The 18,455-nt window shown below is 47.1% G+C and overlaps 1 protein-coding gene across 1 annotated transcript in view; it reads left to right on the top strand.

The window, feature by feature from the left end:
- Positions 1 to 2,081: 2,081 nt before the first annotated feature.
- LOC138301675 (olfactory receptor 6F1-like) overlaps positions 2,082 to 18,455 on the top strand; it is a 146,776-nt gene continuing 130,402 nt past the window's right edge. The window contains exon 1 of the mRNA XM_069242190.1: positions 2,082 to 2,147. Within this exon, the coding sequence (XP_069098291.1) occupies positions 2,082 to 2,147 (66 nt within the window). The remainder of the gene's footprint in view (positions 2,148 to 18,455) is intronic.

Here is an 18,455-nt window from a genome sequence, read left to right as displayed (position 1 = left end):
TCAGCGCTGGAATCAGAGAGGAGCCACACATTTCCTTCCACCCAGTGTTTCCCCAAGTCTCCGGATAAAAGTGGTATCTCACGTTTATGGGTAGGCCTACTGCCCGCGAAAGGAAATGCCCCAGAACACTATCTGAACACATCAAAATTATCAAATACAAAACTACCTGTTTTTGCGGGGGGCACCTGCATTTATGGTCCTGGGCTCAGCAGCCATCTAGGAAAACCTACCAAACCCAGACATTTCTGAAAACTAGACACCTGAGGGAGTCCAGGGAGTTGTGACTTGCGTGGATCCCCCAATGTTTTCTTACCCAGAATCCTCAGCAAACCTCAAAATTAGCAAAAGAATAAAAAATTTCCCACATGTCTGTGTGGGATGACTGCACCAGGACAAATTTCATAGCACCCAACGTTCCCCTCAGTCTCCCAGTATAAATGATACCTCATTTGTGTAGGTGGGCAAAGTGCTTGTCACAGGGAAGAGCCAAAACATGTTGAAATTGAGGGGGAACCAAAGCAGGTCCATAAGGGCAGTTTGAAAAAAAAATATTTTTAGGCTGACAAGTGCAGCAGAATTTTTATCGATATAGATGAGACAATGCTGGGGGGTAGGAATTTTGTGGATTCCTGCAGATTCCGGAAGGTTCCATCACAAAAATGTGGGAAAAATGTGTGATTTCCAGCAAAGTTGGAGGTTTGCAGGGCATTGTGGGTAAGAAAATGGTGCAGGGTGCATGTGAAACACACCACCCTGGAATCACCCAGATGTTTAGTTTTCAGATGTGTCTAGGTCTTGTGGATTTGCCTACATGGCAGCGTCCCAAAGTCCATAAAGTGCAGCCCTCACCATTCCAAGTGGGACAATTTTGAGAGTTAGCCAAGCTCTCATGGCCCAAATGAAAACCAAACCCAAAATAATCAAATGTCCTCTTGCTTGCCGTGGGATAAGATGTTTTAGTGTGCGGGGTCGAGCTGAAAGACTGTTACCCCCTTCAATTGGGGTGGGGGCATAACCAGGCCCTTACTGGTTGGTAGCCACCACCCCACAATTTTATTTTTTAAATTCCCTTCCATCTAGTAGACTTTCTGCCCCCGGGGTGTGGTTCAGGGGTAATGTCCCCATCTGCCCACTGGTGGGCAGAACAACTTTGGCCCCATTTATTTGGGGTGGGGGTATGGCCATACCCCCACCCTCTTATTTTGGGAAAAAAATTCCCTGGTCTCTGGTGGGCTTTCTGCCCCCCCCCTTGGGGCCAGATGGGCCTTCCAAAAATAGGCCAATCTGCCCCCAAGGGGGGCAGATATGGCCAACAGTAATGTGCCCCCATGGGGAGCAACCCTTCCCCAAGGGGCCGCCCCCTAAAGAAAACACACACACACCACTCCCGGGTGCCTAAGTGGTTTCTGCACCCCCCCGGGGGCAGACCGGCCTAATAGAAATACTCCGATCTGCCCCCAAGGGGAGCAGAAATGGCCTACAATAAATCCCAGCCCCCAGGGGAGCGACCCTTGCCTAAGGGGTCGCTCCCCTTGCGTGTCACAACCTACTCGTCGTCTGTGTTTGTGGCCCACTGGAAATGTGGCGAGGTCTTTGTTCTTATAGGTTCTGCCTTGACCCAAGTAGGGGCGACCCTTTCTGGTAGCCACGGTGCTGCTGACGGAGGGAACGCCAAACTCAGTCCGTGCCCTCCAGAAGGAGTCCCCGAGGGAAAAAACGCAAAAGGGAAAAAACCTTGAATAGGAACTGCTGGAACAAAAACGAAAAGTAAAAAAGTAGATCTGAACAAAAGGCCAAAATGACAAAGAAAATAGCTGGAACAGGCTCAGAAATCATATATCTGATGCAGAAGAACAGGAGCGAAGATCACCAGCCAAAGGAAATGTTGCAGCGCAAAGAGAACAGGAATCATACACCTTAAATAGCCAAAGAACAGGAAGTGACCGTCAGGAAGTAAAAGACACCACACTGGATTGGGAACATAACATAGAATCCATAGCAAAAGTCAACATGTAAAGTAAGGTTCCAAAGGCATGCAGGGAGAAGGAAGGCAACCTGGGAAAGAGAAAAGAATCATAAACATGAAAGAAAGGCATGAATTCAAGAAGAAACAAAGGCAGAAAAGAAGAAAGAAAATGAAGCAGAAGGTAAGTGGGGGAAAATGGAGAGTGGGGGAGGCAAGAAACTAGCGGGGCACGTTGCACCATTAATGTAGCGAGGCCCCATGCCCAATTTGGGTCCTCGATAAAAATAGCAAATTACAGGGGCGTGGCGTGTCCTGCCACCGCGCACCGCGTGCCGCGGCAGAGCCAAATGTTCAGACGACGCGACATTGCGTGAAATTGGCTCAAAAAAAATCCCCTGTGCCTAGTGGTTTCTGCCCCCCTTGGGGGCAGATCGGCCTATTAAAAATATGTTGATTTGCCCTCAAGGGGAGAAGAAATGACTTAAAATAAATGTGCCCGCCCAGGGGAGCGACCCTTGCCTAAGGGGTCACTCACCTTGCGTGAAATTGGTGCAAAAAAATAAATCAATAACAAAATTTATAAAAACAAAAAAATGATCCCTGGCACCTACAGCTTTCTGCTCCCTCTGGGGGCAGATCGGACTAATAACAATAAGCCGATCTGCCCGGAGGGGGAGGCAGAAATGGCGTAAAATAAATTTGCCCCCATTGGGGAACGACCCTTGCCTAAGGGGACGCTCCACTTGCATGAAATTGGCGCCAAAAAATAAATCCACGGTGCCTAGTGGTTTCTGCCCCGAGGGCAGATCGGCCTAATAACAAAAGGTAGATCTGCCCTGGGGGGGCAGAAATGGCCTAATATAAATCCCCCCCAGGAGCGACCCTTGCCCTTGCGTTAAATTGGTGCACAAAAAAATCCCCAGTGCCTAGTGGTTTCTGCCCCCTTGGGGGCAGATTGGCCTAACAAAAATCAGCCAATCTGCCCCCAAGGGGGGGGCAGAAATGGTCTAAATACAATTTGCTCTCCAGGGGAGCAACCCTTGCCTAAGGGGTTGCTCCCCACCTCTAAAAAACAGAAAAAAGAAGAAAAAAAAGAGATCCCTGACGCCTAGAGGTTTCTGTCCCCAGGGGGGTCAGAAATGGCCTAAAATAAATCCCCCCCCCCCCGGAGGGACCCTTGCCCAAGGGGTCTCTCCCCTTGCGTGAATTCACCTTAAAATAAAAAAACTCCCTGGTGTCCAGATGGTTTCTGCCCCCCTTGGGGGCAGATTGGCCTCATAAAAATAGGCCGATCTTATGCCCCCTACGGGAGCGACCCTTGCCTAAGTGGGCTCTGATGAGGTCAGTGCGCGGTCGCGTGCTGGTGTCATCCGACGTCACTTGGGGGGTTGGGGAGCTAGGGGGTGGAAGGGGAAAGGCTTCCCCTTCCATCCCTGCCTTGCGGGGTGGGAGGGGCTAGCACTCCCTCCGAGCTCCAGGCCGAGGATGTAATGGTTTCGTCCTCTGCACAGGAGCTCTGTGCTGGTGGACGTAACCGCCACGTCCCCGGCAAAGAAGGGGTTAAAGGGAAAGTCCTTAAAGGTGCAGACAAAGACTTTGACGTCATGTATATCTTCAGCGCTGTGACAAGCATGGCTCTTTTGAAAGAGAAAGTCCTTAAAGGTGCAGGCAAAGACTTTGCAGCAGTGTATATCTTCAGCACTGCGACACACATACATTTCTTTTGAAGACAAAGGCGGTCATTCTGACCGCGGAGGGCGGCAGTCGCCGCCCGCCATGCGGTCACTGCCAAATGGCCGCTCCGCGGTCAGAAGACCGTGGATGCCATTCTGGCTTTCCCGCTGGGCCGGCGGGCGCCCACCAAAGGAGCGCCCGCCGGCCCAGTGGGAAAGGCCCTGCAACAATGAAGCCGGCTCCGAATGGAGCCGGCGGAGTTGCAGGGGTGCGACGGGTGCAGTTGCACCCGTTGCAATTTTCATTGTCTGCTAAGCAGACAGTGAAAATCATGGTGGGGCCCTGTTAGGGGGCCCCTGCACTGCCCATGCAAGTGGCATGGGCAGTGCAGGGGCCCCCAGGGGCCCCACGACACCCGTTCCCGCCATTCTGTTCCTGGCAGTAAAAACCGCCAGAAACAGGATGGCGGGAAGGGGGTCGGAATCTCCATGGCGGCGCTGCAAGCAGCGCCGCCATGGAGATTCAGCCCATGCAGGGGAAATCCGTCGGGAAACCGCCGGATTTCCTTTTCTGACCGCAGCTTTACCGCCGCGGTCAGAATGGGCTGGGAAGCACCGCCAGCCTGTTGGCGGTGCTTTCGTGGTCCCCGGCCCTGGCGGTCTTGGACTGCCAGGGTCGGAATGACCCCCAAAGTATTTATAATCAGCTTGACATGTGTATGTCTTGATAGAATGCGCTCATGAATAGAAATCGGTGATGCACACACCATAAGTATAAACTATGCATAATTTGGAAAATAGAACAAACAGTGATGCACACACCATAAGTATTAACAGTGAATCACTCGAAAAAAGAATTGGTGATGCACAACCATACATAAAACACATATTTACATCTATAAATAAAGGAAACAGCATCAATTTGCAAACCTGAAGTTATATATGGTGAATGATGGTTTCAGTTTTTTTTAACATTAAGTGTTACCTCTCACACAGTTCAACTTCACTGTAGTAGTGATAATGGCAGCAGCAAATATTTCTCAGCCACCATCATTTTTGACTGATAAGGGTGATCTAACTCTACCTTGGTTGCGGTAGAAACAACTTTTTGAGTCATATTTGCTTGCAACAGGAGGGGAATAGATCTCTGCTGTGGGGAAAGAAGCTATATAGTTGCATAATCTGGGTATTGAAGGACGAAATGTATACAAGAGTTTGGATGAAATTATGATCGGATATGGAGAAGGAGGACCCACTAATATATATGATGTCAGTCATGATGCTGGAAAATCATTTTGATTCTCAAATAAATGTAGTATTGGAACGGCACAAGTTCTTTACAAGGGTAGAGAGCAAGCAAGAAAAGATGGGGGTTACATTGCATCATTGAAAACGTTAGCACACACATGTGAATTTGATCAGCTTACGGTTTCTTTAGTAAGGGATCAAGTTGTTAGGTGTACTAACAATATTAAAGTCAAGAAAAACCTTTGCCAAAAAATCCTAATTCGAAGGAGACAATAGCAATTGTAAAGATCATAGAGAACACCAGTATGTGGGTGCATGAGATGAGAGAAGACAAAAGTAAATATGGTCATGTTGAGGAAAGTACTGTGCATAAGCGAAAGAAAGGACATGACAAAAGTGAAGAAATTCTAAAATGATGTAAGTAACAAAAATTAAACTCTGAGGTGTTTTAGATGTGGCAGTGAAGAACATCTTTCACATAGTCCAGGATGTTTTGCAAAATTTGCTCTATGCAAACATGTGGAAAAATGGACACTATGCTTGTGTGTGTCGTGGAGCTGGAGCTCAAGGAGTACTTTGTATAGAAAATTAAGAGAAGTTTGTATTGAGTGTGAGAGAAGATGGATTAGTAGATTGTGAGATCGTGGTGGGAGGAAAAAAGTTGTCAGTGTTAGCAGATTATTGATCACCTTAGACGATGGTGGGTGACAAAAGTTGGGATACAATGTTTGGTGGAGAAAATTTTTTGTTATTACCACCTGATAGAAACCCAGTTATGGTGGTGACAAAATAGATGTGCTTGGTTATGCTGAAATGAAGATACAGTTCTCAGATCAAGAGACAGTAGGCAAGGTATGTGTGGTCAGAAGAGGTGATAACCTGTTGTGAAGGAGACACCAGAGAAATATGGGAATTACCCTTAATCCTAATGCACCTCAGAAAGTATTACTACTCTCATTAGGTGAATTAACAGAACATGTGTGGTCTAACGTTTCCAAGGTGTTTGATGACAATTTAGGATTACTAAAGAACACAAGACTGTATTAGAAATTGAGGTGACACAATTTATAAGTAAAGTACCTAATTTAATAATGAACTCCTGAAAAATGAAATAAATGAGTTGCTGGATGCTGGAGTGATTGAGGAATTTGAGTGCTCGGAATGGTTGGCTACAGTGGTTCTGGTGACAAAGGATGGCGGGAAAGCAATTAGAATGTGTGTGGATTAGCAGAGGACTGAACAAACATATTTAGGTAGCTAGACAACCCCTACCCAACATTTCAGAAACTTTAGCTTTGATTAATGATGCCAAGTTGCTTAGGTTCATGGATTTATCGTTTGCTTACCTGCAGGTTTTACTCTATCCTGAGTCCAGACATCTCACATCATTTGTAATTCCTTTGACAGCTTATAGGTTTGTTTGCATGCCTTTTGGGCTATCTTCTGCTGCATCTTGTTTCCAGAGCGTAATGAGGAAGGTGCTATAAGGGTTACATAAGGTATTGTTTTTCCAGGACAACATATTGGTCTATGGCAAGGACCAGAAAGAGCATTATGAGAAGTTGTGGCACATACTAAGTCGCTTGCAGGAGAGCAGCATGGTGATAAAGAAAGAGAAAATTAAGTTTTGAGTGACCTTTGTGACCTACTTGTGACACACAATCTCTGGTGAAGGAATAAATCCAAAGTTGGATTTAGCAAACTGTATTGTTGAGGCATCGACACAAGAAACCAAAGACCAACTGCGATAATTTTTGGGGTTAGCTGATTTGTGTTGTAAATTTATGCCGAACTCCATCAGTCTATCACTACCTTTAAGATTGTTGTACAAAAAGAATTCCAAATTTGAATGGACACAGGAATGCACATTAGCTTTTGGTGACATTAAGAACATTATTAGAAAACTACCCACATAAGGACATTTTGGTGCTTGTAAAAAGACTGTGTTGACAACAGATGAAAGGTGTTCAGGGTTTAGGTGCAGTGTTTTCCCAAATGGTGGATGGTCAGGGCAAGGTGTTAGCCTTTGCTTCATGCAGATTGAGGGATGCAGAAGAAAGATACTCAGTAATTGAGTGAGAAGCACTGGCTGTAACTTGGGCAATCCATCATTTCCAATTCTATATTTGGGGTATACCAATTTTAATAAGGTCCGATCATCGTCCACTATGTCAAGTTTTCAAATGTAGAGATGTGGAAAATGTATCACCCAGAATAATGAGGTGGTTAGAAGGCTTGACAGAATTCAATTTTGTGGTGGAATATGTGCCAGGAAAAAAAATAAAGTTGCAGTCTATTTGTCAAGACTACCTATTGAGCAAAAAGAGATTGTTGGTGATGATACCACATTGGTGTGATGGGTAAGTGAGTCTGCGATTGATGACAAAGAATGGTATGAAGCTAACCTTAAAGATGCAGATTTCGTAATCTTTAAGGACTAAGGGGGTCATTCTGACCCCGGCGGTCTAAGACCGCCGGGGCCAGGGTCGGCGGGAGCACCGCCGACAGGCCGGCGGTGCCCCGCAGGGCATTCTGACTGCGGCGGTTCGGCCGCGGTCAGAAGAGGCAAACCGGCGGTCTCCCGCCGGTTTACCGCTGCCCTTAGAATCCCCCATGGCGGCGCAGCTTGCTGCGCCGCCATGGGGGATTCTGACACCCCCTAACGCCATCCTGTTCCTGACGGTTCGCCCGCCAGGAACAGGATGGCGGTAGGGGGTGCCGCGGGGACCCTGGGCCCCTGGGGGCCCCTGCCGTGCCCATGCCAATGGCATGGGCACGGCAGGGGCCCCCGTAAGAGGGCCCCGAAAAGTATTTCAGTGTCTGCTAAGCAGACACTGAAATACGCGACGGGTGCAACTGCACCCGTCGCACCCCTGCAACTACGCCGGCTCAATTCTGAGCCGGCGTCCTCGTTGCAGGGGCATTTCCTCTGGGCCGGCGGGCGCTCTTTTGGAGAGCGCCCGCCGTCCCAGAGGAAATGTCTGAATGGCGCGGTGCGGTCATTCAGCGGCGGTACCCTGGCGGACGGCCTCCGCCGTCCGCCAGGGTCAGAATGAGGCCCTAAGTAGTCAACGGATGACCAGACAACAAGGGATAACTGGTTATCTAAATGTTAAGGACCAACTTTGCTTTGTGGAAGGGAAATTCCTGAGGGGTGATAAGGTGATACCACCTTGCAGTGTGAGGGATAAAATTATAAATTTGGCACATGAAGGACACCTTGAAATGAATTTGACTAAAACTGGGCTGCGTGAATGGTATTGGTGGCCAGGGATGGATCGGCAGATAGGAGAGGTTTTGAAGGACTGTTGGCAGTGTGTAAACAATGTGAAGTGTAAGAACACATGTACGGCCCCATTATCACTGGTTGAGAAAGAACCTTATATCAAATTAGGACTGGATATTGCAGGACCTTTTGAACTTCTGGCTAGAGCCAAGCAATATGATTTATTATTGGTTGATTATGCATCCAAATGGGTAGTCACCAATTGTGTACCAGTTGTAAACACACAAACGGTAATTGAGTTTCTTACTGAAGGATTTTCACTAGAAGGTGTACCTGAGTGTTTGGTTACAGACAATGGAGTTCAGTTTGTCTCACAAGAGATGTTTTTGTTTCTCAGACGGTTGTTAATTGTTCTCTACAAAACCACTTTCTATTCCCCATAGGCAAAAGGTTTGGTGGAAAGTATGAATAAATTAGTGAAAAGTTGTGTTCAGAGGGCATTACAAACCAAGTATTCTTTAAGAAGTGTGCTAAGGGAACCATGGTGGGCTGATGGTAACGCACTTAATAGTTTGTCTTCTGTGTCTCCATTTACTGTGTTGAGAGGTAGGAACCCACACAACAAATTCAGTCCAGCCTGGTTACAATTAAGTGTTGGCAAGAGAAATGTGAATTTATCCAAGGATAATCTAAAATTCCATAGAACATCACACCAGGATAAGTATAAATCTAGATTTGATGAGAAAACTTAAGCTTGTGAAAATCCATGGAAAGTTGGGAATACGGTGTTGGTCAAGAAGCCAGGATTATTGAAAACAGGTTGATCTAAGTTTATGGGGCTTTTCATCATTATTGAAGTAAAGTGTAGTGACTCTGGATTCTGGTGATGTGTGGAATATGTCAAGATTGACTAAATGGAGCAATGATAAACTGCCTGGAGATGATAATGATTTAATGAATTAAAATTCAGTTGTTAAACCAAAAAAAGCCTATGAAAGTTCTGTTCATGTTGAATCTGCTAGAAGGGATAGAGACAAACCAGTTTGGCACAAAGTCCATGTAATGACATATCTGTTAGAATTTATATTTATGATTGATAGATTAGAGTTTGTTCAGTTGTGCAAGTGATATACCACTTTTGTTAAGTTGTTTAATTCCATGATAAGGAAATAGTTTGTGGGGAAGTAAGTTGTTCAATTCCTTCAAATGAAAATGTTTTATAGGAAAAGATGTGTTCTGATCTGCTAATTGTCTCTTTACCAAGGGTTTTGAAGGTTACATATGTCATGGTTGCTTAGGTTAGGATTGACAATCATGTCATAAAGAACCTAGCTCTGGTCAGAGGGATTCATTTGAATTCTGGAAGTTTGCCAAGTGAGCAGCTGAGGGTTGGTGGTCTGAATTTTGAAACTTGTGTGACATTAAACTCAAGCAAGGGAAGGACACACCCTAAAAAGGGTGTGCAGTAATTTGGATCAAACATTTTCCATGCAATTAGGTCAGCCTAAGTCGATATTAGCTTTAATATTGGGCTCAAGAGTGCTTTACTGCATCAGCGTTATGAGCATGTGGGTCTTTTAGCCATGATGTACCCCTAGCTTCGCAGGGAATCAGTCCCAGTCTTGGATCCCCAACAGCACCAGTTCTTTACATAACTCCTCAAAGTCCTTTTTCCATTTCAAAATATCAAAACCAAAATATATATTGTCCCTAAGGCGGTCATTTATAAATTTGACTGGTGGAGTAGTCTCTGCCTGATGGATGCATAGTCCTCCTCCAGGCCAATGGAGATTACTCTGGCCACAACAATCTAAATTGGTCCAATAGATGCTTTTCTCACTGTCAGCAACAGGATGAACCTACAGACCTTTTTTTAGCTGAGTTGGAGAATCTTACCTCAACGTGTGAATTTGGTGGGAATTTCAACTAAAATGTATGTTGTGAAGAAAGGTTGCAATGTTTTGGGTTTGAAAGAGCAAGGTGAATTTGGCATCTTATTGAGAGCTGGGGCTGAAAATCCTACTTCTTTGGTTGAAATCAAAGATCAAGTAGGAGATTTATTATAAGGACTGTTGGATAAGAACAACATGTTATTTGAGGATCACTTAGGGCTGTTCAAAAAGTATTAACATAAAATACTTTTTCAACCTAATACTATTCCAGTGGTTCATATGATGTGGCATGTACCTTTGAGTATAAGAACTCAATTGAAAGACCATTTAGAGAAACTGGTTAAGAGAAAAGTTATTGGGCCTATTAATTCTTCACTATGGATGTCACCTATTATAATGGTTAAGAAGAAATCGGGTACTTGAGACTTTATGTTGATCTAAGATTCCTTGACAGACATATTCTGGTGGATTGTTTTCCACTTTTGAAAATACAAACAATGATGAGCTTAAATAGGTGATTTTGGGTTATTTTCTATTCTCGACTTGAGGATGGCTTATCACCAGGTTGAATTTAGTAAAGAATCTAGGCCAATATTTAAACTTTTTGGGGCAAAACTGCGCTCATGCAGTTTTGCACCAAAAAGTTTAGTGCAGGCTTGCACCATTCCTGAGAGCCAGCCAGGCGCCATATTAATAGAATGGCTCAAGTCGGCGCTAAGCTTGGGCTATATCAACTAAAATGATGCTAGCCGGGTGGGGGTGGCGGGAAAGGAGATGGAGGTTGAGTGTCAAAAAATTATGCTCGGCTGGTTAGAGGCAAAAAAATGCCTCAAACCAGCCTAGTGTCATTTCCTGATGCATAACCATCCATAACACATGACTCCTGTCTTACTAAAGACAGGAGTCATGCCCACCACCCCGATGGCCAGCACGGGGGAGCAGTGTCCCCTAGGCATGGCCATTGCACCCAGTGGCATGCAGGGGACCCTTGTTAGGCCCCAATGGCATTTTTAAATAAAAACTAAAAATACTTACCTACACTTACCCTACTTATATGGGATGGGGTCCCCCATCCTGTGGTGTCCCTCTGGTGTGGGTGGGTGTGTTCCTGGGGCTTGGGGTGGCTACCTGTGGACCCATTCCATGGTGTTTAACCATGGAAATGGGTCCACAGGTCCCCTAATACCTGGTCTAACCCAGGTGTTAATTAATGGTGAAAAGTTATTTAGCCCCTCCTCCTACCCGTGTGTCATTTTAGCACGGTGGATAAATATGGGGCTATAAGGATAGTACCATTTTTTAGATGGGAATGCCTACCTTGCATCTCATTGACGCAAGGTAGATTCACGCATCCAAAAAATGGTGCAAACTCTGATATTTTGACACTAGATGTGTCTAGGATCAAAACATAAATATGGAATTAAGTTTGCTTTGAATTTGCGCCAAAACAATTATGCAAATTCAGAGCAAACAGAGTATAAATATCCCCAGTGTTTTAACTGCTTCTAATACCCCATTTGGTGCATTTTGTTTCCTATGTGTGGCATTTGGGTAGGCGTTGACAACTCTTTTCTTTCGGAAGCTAATGTACCAAATTATTGGCGGAGAACCAAATGTATTGGCGTATCTAGATAATATCATGATTTTCACCAAGACTGAAGAAGAACATGTACAATCACTTGATAAGGTTTTAGGTATTTCAAAGACATAGTTTCAACTGTGAAAAGGGATAAATGTCAACTTCTTATGAGAAAGGTACACTATTTAGGTCATCACTTTTAATCTATTGGCATTAGACCTAAGACAGATTTGCTTGAGGCAATTAAAAAAGCTCCCACACCTGTTGACAAGAACCAATAAAGATATTTTCTAGGTCTTTGTGATTATTTTTCAAGACTTGTGGAGAATGTTGCTTTCCCAATTGAACCTTTAGGAAAACATTTTAGGGGAGGAGTTAAATTCTGATGGAAAGAACAGTCAACATTTGAGTCTTTCAAAAACTCCATAATAAAAACTCCTGCTCTTCAGGGCTTTAATGATAATGCTATATCTACTATTCCAGTTAATGTAACTGGGGTAGGACTTGGAGCAGTTGTAAGCCAAATGGTGGAGGTAAAGGAGAATACTATGGCTTTTGCCTCAAGAAGCATGTCTAAAGCAGAAAATAACTCTATCACTATGGAGAGGGAGGCATTGGCATGTGTTTAGGCTAATCATCCTTCTTCAACTTATCTGTGGGACAGATAATTTACTTTAGTAGCAGACAATAAACCTCTTATTATCTCTTGGGAGATGGTGACATTAACAAATCAGGCCCCAGATGTGTAATATCACAATACTTTGAAGGAACCAATTGCTAGGGGGGTAACTTGAAATTTTGAAGAAATGGTTTCACGCTGAAGGAATTTCAAAATTCATGGTAACAGACAATGGTGTGCAATTTAAGTAAAAAATAGTGAAGTCATTTCGTACCTTGTTGGGAGTTCAACATTTAACTGGTTCAATATATAGCCTTCAAGTTGATGGTATGGTGAAGAGAGTTAACAGGTTACTAAAAGAGACTATTAAAATGGATGTGCCCTCTGGGATGGACATTCAGACTCCTGTTGAAAAGAGATTATGGAGTTACCATAATACCCCACGCAGAATCACAGGTGTTGTGTTCTTTGTTTTATTGAGGGTAAGGCACTCTTTGAATGAGTTATCTCCTGCTAGTATATTGGAGAACACCGGGTGAGACAACTTGTCCCAGATGTTCTTGAGGTGAAGCAGAGGGTGGAGGAGTTACAACATGAAAGCAAGATGAGATACGATGAGTGGAACAAACTGAAAGAAGTGGATTTTTCCATATGGAATCTGGTCAGAGTGAGACTGCCTTTTTCAGCAAAAGGTGGTCAGTTCAAATTTTATCCTAAGTCCATGATTATTCAAATTAGCAAGCATTCTGTTAGAGTAGATAATGGATGTTGGTGAATGCTGCTCAAGTTATGCCTGGGTTTTCCAATACATTTGATTCTGCAGGTGAACATTTTGTTGAATGGAAGATAGAGGAGCATGGGAAGCTGAATGGACGTCTGTGATCAGTTAATGGCTGTCTGAATGTGGAGATGCTGAAGTGGATGATGAGAGGAGAAGAACAATTGACCTGTGTTGTTTAGACAGGGAAGTTCTAGGGATTTGAACAGACCTCTATACCTTAATGAATATGTTTTATCTTAATCAACATTGTTGGCTAAAATTAGTGTTTGGGAATAGGCAATTGTTAACACAGTTTAAAGAGAAAAGTTTTATTTTGAAATTGTATTTCTGCTTTCTGTAAAAAGTTTACGTTTATTTCATTTCAAGTGTTGTAGGGGTATAAGTGTTGTATTCTTGACATGATTTTGTGTTACACTCTCTCTTTATTAAAGTAGAATGTTTGTTTAACATTTCAAGGCATCTCTTGAGCAGGGTTCCACTGACAGTTAGTAGGGAACATTTCTATAGCTCCTGCTTCAGAGAAATGTGGGTGCTGTTCTTTGGATCTTTATGAAATAAATTGTTCTTTGGTTTATGTGCTTCCTGTTTCTTGCTTCAGGACCCAACAATCAAGTTGTATGCAGCTGACCAGTCTGTCACTGTAATTAGCCTCCGTTGATGAGTTTTGTTTTCAATTCAGTTCTGTCACAAATGTGAAGGATACCCCATCTCCTTTATTACCAGTGCATTACACTTAATGCACTGGTAATAAGGCGCACATAGGCCCTCATTACAACTCTGGCGGTTGGTGATAAAGCAGCGGTAATACCACCAACAGGCCAGCGGTAACAAAAATGGAATTATGAGCACTGCGGAAACCGCTCAGACAGACAGCCACTTTAACACACCGACTGCCAGGGCGGAATCAACAAGCACCATGGCGGTAGCCACCAACAGCCAGGCGGAAGACAATATACCGCCCACTCTATTATGACCGGCTTATCCACCACCTTTTATGGTGCGGTACCAACAACATCAAAAGCCTGGCAGGAACAGATCTCAGAAGTCCAAGCACTCACCTGTGGAGACTCAGGGAACAACTACAACGCCATGGAGCCCAAGATGCAAGTTTTCCCATGCTCGTCTACCTTCTGCTTCATTATGAACACCAACGCCAGCAAAGACGACCACAGTGAGTACTTCCGCCTAGCAGACAAGGGAGGGGAGAGGAAAAAGAGAGTGACACACTCACACGCAGAACCCCCACCCACCCCAACACCATAACACAACCAAAAGCAGCAACATAACATATCTACCCCGTATCCCTCAGGAATGATGCAAGGACAAAACGATTTGAAGAAAGTGAGTATAATACGATAAAAATACTATGAATAAGTACATCAAAATCCATACGTATATACATATTTACAAATGTAGGGACACTGCCCAGTCCTCAATGTCTGTGGGACACAGGGCCACAACACATAGGCCAAGGCCCCACCTCACTCCTGCAACAACACGGAGAGAACAATGCAGGGGCTCAGGTCGAAAATAGACAGGCATCTCAGGGGGATGGGGAATGGGGGGGCACTTCAGCCGGAAGATGGTACAACACCACTGGTCCTGGAGGGGGCAACATGCACACTGCTTGGTCCTGGGGAGTGCAAGGCCACAGTCTCTCTAGCGGGTGGTTTGCCCAAAGCTTGGTCCCGGGGAGTGCAAGGCAACAGTCTCTCTAGTGGGTGGTCTGCCCACTGCTTGGTCCACTGGTTCTGTAGGGGGCATTGTGCCCTATGATGCAGATCTTGGGAGTGCGAGGTCACAGTCTGTCACTTGGGTGTCAGACTCACGGGATTTGCAGGGGCCAGGAGCACAACAGCCCATGGATGCAGGGCTACACACTGTCCGCCGGCGGTGACAGCTGCTCAGTGGTGGCCGTGGTGCTGGTGGCGGTGCTGGCAGTGGTGTGGGGAGGCTCCAGTCCTTCCCTGGCAGCCTCAGATTGCTGCCCACTGGGGCTGCTGCTGGCAGTGATGCTGGTGGCGGTGCTGGCAGTGGTGGGGGGAGGCTCCAGCCCTTTCCCTGCATCCTCGGACGGCTGCCCACTGGGGCTGCTGCTGCTGGCAGTGGTGCTGGTGGCGATGCTGGCAGTGGTGGGGGGAGGCTCCCGCCCTTCCCCTGCAGCCTCGGACAGCTGCCCACTGGGGCTGCTGCTGCTGCTGGTGGCGGTGCTGGTAGCAGTGCAGGTGGCAGTGCTGGTGGTGGTGCTGGCAGTGGTGGGTGGAGGCTCCAGCCCTTCCCCTGCAGCCTCAGACGTCTAAACCACCATGGTTGGTGGTGGGGGCTCCAAATGAGTCCCAACATCAGGCCTCCTGTCCTTCCTGCCTGTTGGTGCAGGTCCCTTGCCCTTCCTGTTAGCAGCTGGGGATTGTTCCTTGCCCTTCCCTGTAGCAGCTGGGGGTGCCTCCTTGCCCTTCCCTGTAGCAGCTGGGGGTGCCTCCTTGCCCTTCCTTGAAGCACCTGGGGGTGCCTCCTTGCCCTTCCTTGATGCAGCTGGTGGTGCCTCCTTAGCCTTCCTTGCATCACCTGGTGCAGGCACCCTTTCAGTGTGGCTGCCTGGTGCCCGGTATCCTCTCCCACCTGGAGTAGCTGTCAACACTACTGTGGCCGTGGACTGGGCGGCTGAGGTGCTCGCCTGGGTTCTGACCACCCTGGCCCAACATGAAGGATGGGGGGGAGTGATAGGGAAGAGGTCAACGGTGGAGAGGAAAAGCTTCTTAGGGACATTAGGGCAGGAAGAGGGTGAGGGTTTGGGAGTGGAGAAAGAGGAAGTGGTTGTAGGAGGTGCCTGCCTGATTATTTTGGGTGCAGGTGCTATTGTGAGGTGAATGGCTGTTGGGTATCTGAGTGCTTGCATTTGTGTACTTTGGGAGGAGGGGGCACAGACACAGTGGGAGCGGACACAGGGGACGTGTGCATGGATGTGAGGGTGGTGACTGCCAGTGAGGGGTGTGTAGGAGGGAGGTGGAGGAGAAGGAGGAGGGGGACACAGTGGAGGCAGTGGATGTTGGTATGTCTGCATCTGGATGGTGTTTGTGTGAGTGCCTGTGGGATGATGTGTGGTGCTTGTGTTTACCTGAACCACTCCTGTGTGTTGTCTTGTGTGCATGCTGGTCTGCCTGTGTGCTTGGGAAAGGTTGGGGCTGAGGGGAATGGGATTGGGTAGAGGACGTTGGAGGGGGAGGCTAAAAACAGGGACAATGGTGACCATCTGAGAGGAGGCCAGAGCCTGGATTGATCTCTGTTGGGCCACTATGCTAGGGTGAGTGCCCTCCAGGAATACATTTGTCTGTTGTATTTGGACTGCCAGCCACGGGATGGCATTCACAATGGTTGACTGCCCAACAGAGATGGATCACAGGAGGTCAATAGCCTCCTCACTCAGGGCAGCAGTGCTAACTGGGGCATGGCCTGAGGTATCTGGGGCAAAGGAGATGCCCACCCTTCTGGGTGAGCGGGCACGGAAAACACGCTGAGGGGCTGCTGGGAGGGCAGTGCTGATACAGGGGTGGCAGCTTTACCTGCATTTGGGGTGGGCACAGAGGTGTCTGCCACCACCAGGGAGCTTCCATTGGAGGAGGTATCACTGTCTGAACTGTCCCCTCCAGTTTCCGCTGTGGTGCTCCCCTCACCTTCTGTCCCAATGGTGCCGCACACCGTCAGTGGATTCGGTCTCCTGGGCCCTGTGGGATGCAGCTCCCTCTGTCGCCGGTGCTGATGATCCTCCGCCAGATGATGCTAATGAACATAAGGATAGGCTGACAAAACAAAAAGGGGGGAAGAGACAAAGGATACACTTGGCCAATGGCTGCAACAACACCACTGTTGGAGTACACAACACACACACACAGGGAACAGTCCTACACACTAGGCAATGCACTACCAGTCACAATGCTAGTCACCAGCCCATGGACATGGGCACCTAACGCCAATTGCAGCATACCTGAGACCCACAGACCCCTGCCCAGTAGTGGATGCCTACTAGCTTGGTTGGAAGAAGTTTACATCAGAACCTGCCCAACATGGGACCTACCCTGCAATGTGTAGCCTGGCCTAGGGGCACCCCCACCCAGATACCACCCCACCACGTGAAAGTAGTATATTGGGGCACTGTACTCACCTCCTTGTGGCTGCTGTGATGCCCCCAAGCACCCATCCAGCTCCAGATAGGCCACTGCCAGTATGCGGGCCATCATGGGGGGTCAGGGTTCGACGGGCACCCCTTCCTCATTGGGAGGCCATCCCCAGCTGGGCCTCCGCCGTCTTCCGTGCTCAGCGTCTCAGGTCCTCCTACCATTTGCGACAGTGGGTACTCTGCCTCCCGTAGACCCCAAGGGTCCGCAAGTCCTTGGCGATGGCACGCCATATACCCTTTTTCTGATGGGCTCTGACCTGCAAAGAAATACACATAAGTAATGGTATCAGTCAGACCGTCCTGCTTGTTACACTCATGGCCCACCATAGCACTTCACATCCCCATATGCACAGACATAGCCAAACATACATGCAGCATTCTGCCCAGGGCCCTTCCACCAACCCACCCCTACACGAGGCCTTCACACACAGCACTCCAAGCATTCATGCCCCATGCATCATGCTCACAGTGTACTCACCTGTTGGTCTGGAGGCCCATACAGCATTCTGTACAGGGGTAGGACCCCATCCACCAGTCTCTCCAACTCCGCGGCGGTGAAGGCAGGGGTCCTTTCCCCTAGTGACACGAGCCATGGTTGATTCCAGACACAGCACATGCAGTGTAGGTCGTCTCCTGTTGAAGGTCCGGTAGCTAGTGATGAACAGATAGAAAATGGCGGTCACGTCCGGGGGGGTGCCTACTGTCACCACCGGCGTACATCACCATTGGCCACTGTAACCCATAGGGCCCAAAGAAAACCAATGAGGAGTTGCACAGCGGTTTTCGACCGCATCCCGCAATGGCGCACAACGTCAGCAGAATTACCTCACCATTTGTACCTATCCAACAATATACTGCTACAATCACAACATGCAATGAAGTGTAGTGTTTGGAAATATGAGATGCTGACCAGCTGCTCACTGTTTTGCCCCATAGATTGCAACCGCTGCGGATGAATAGGAGATGGAGACATCCCTCATGAACAGACCTCTGGTGGACTTGGCAACAATGGAGGACAGGCACATTATCCTCTCCTATAGACTGGACAGGGCCACAATCACAGAGCTATGTGCCCAATCGGAGCCTGACCTGAAATCTGCTATCCGTCACCCCACCAGGATCCCCAGGATCCCCCCTCTTGTGCAAGTCCTATCTGTGCTCCATTTCCTGGCAACTGGCTCCTTCCAAGTGACAGTGGGCTTGGCAGCAGGAATGTCACAGCCAATGTTCTCAATAGTGCTGACCAGAGTGTTGTCTGCCCTGATTAAACACATGCACAGCTATATCGTTTTCTCCC

Source organism: Pleurodeles waltl, chromosome 6 (assembly GCF_031143425.1).
Source record: "Pleurodeles waltl isolate 20211129_DDA chromosome 6, aPleWal1.hap1.20221129, whole genome shotgun sequence".
In the NCBI taxonomy this organism is placed as follows: Eukaryota; Metazoa; Chordata; class Amphibia; order Caudata; family Salamandridae; genus Pleurodeles; species Pleurodeles waltl.
The sequence above is the reverse complement of the archived record's forward strand: the minus strand, read 5'-3'. Positions and strand labels throughout refer to the sequence as shown.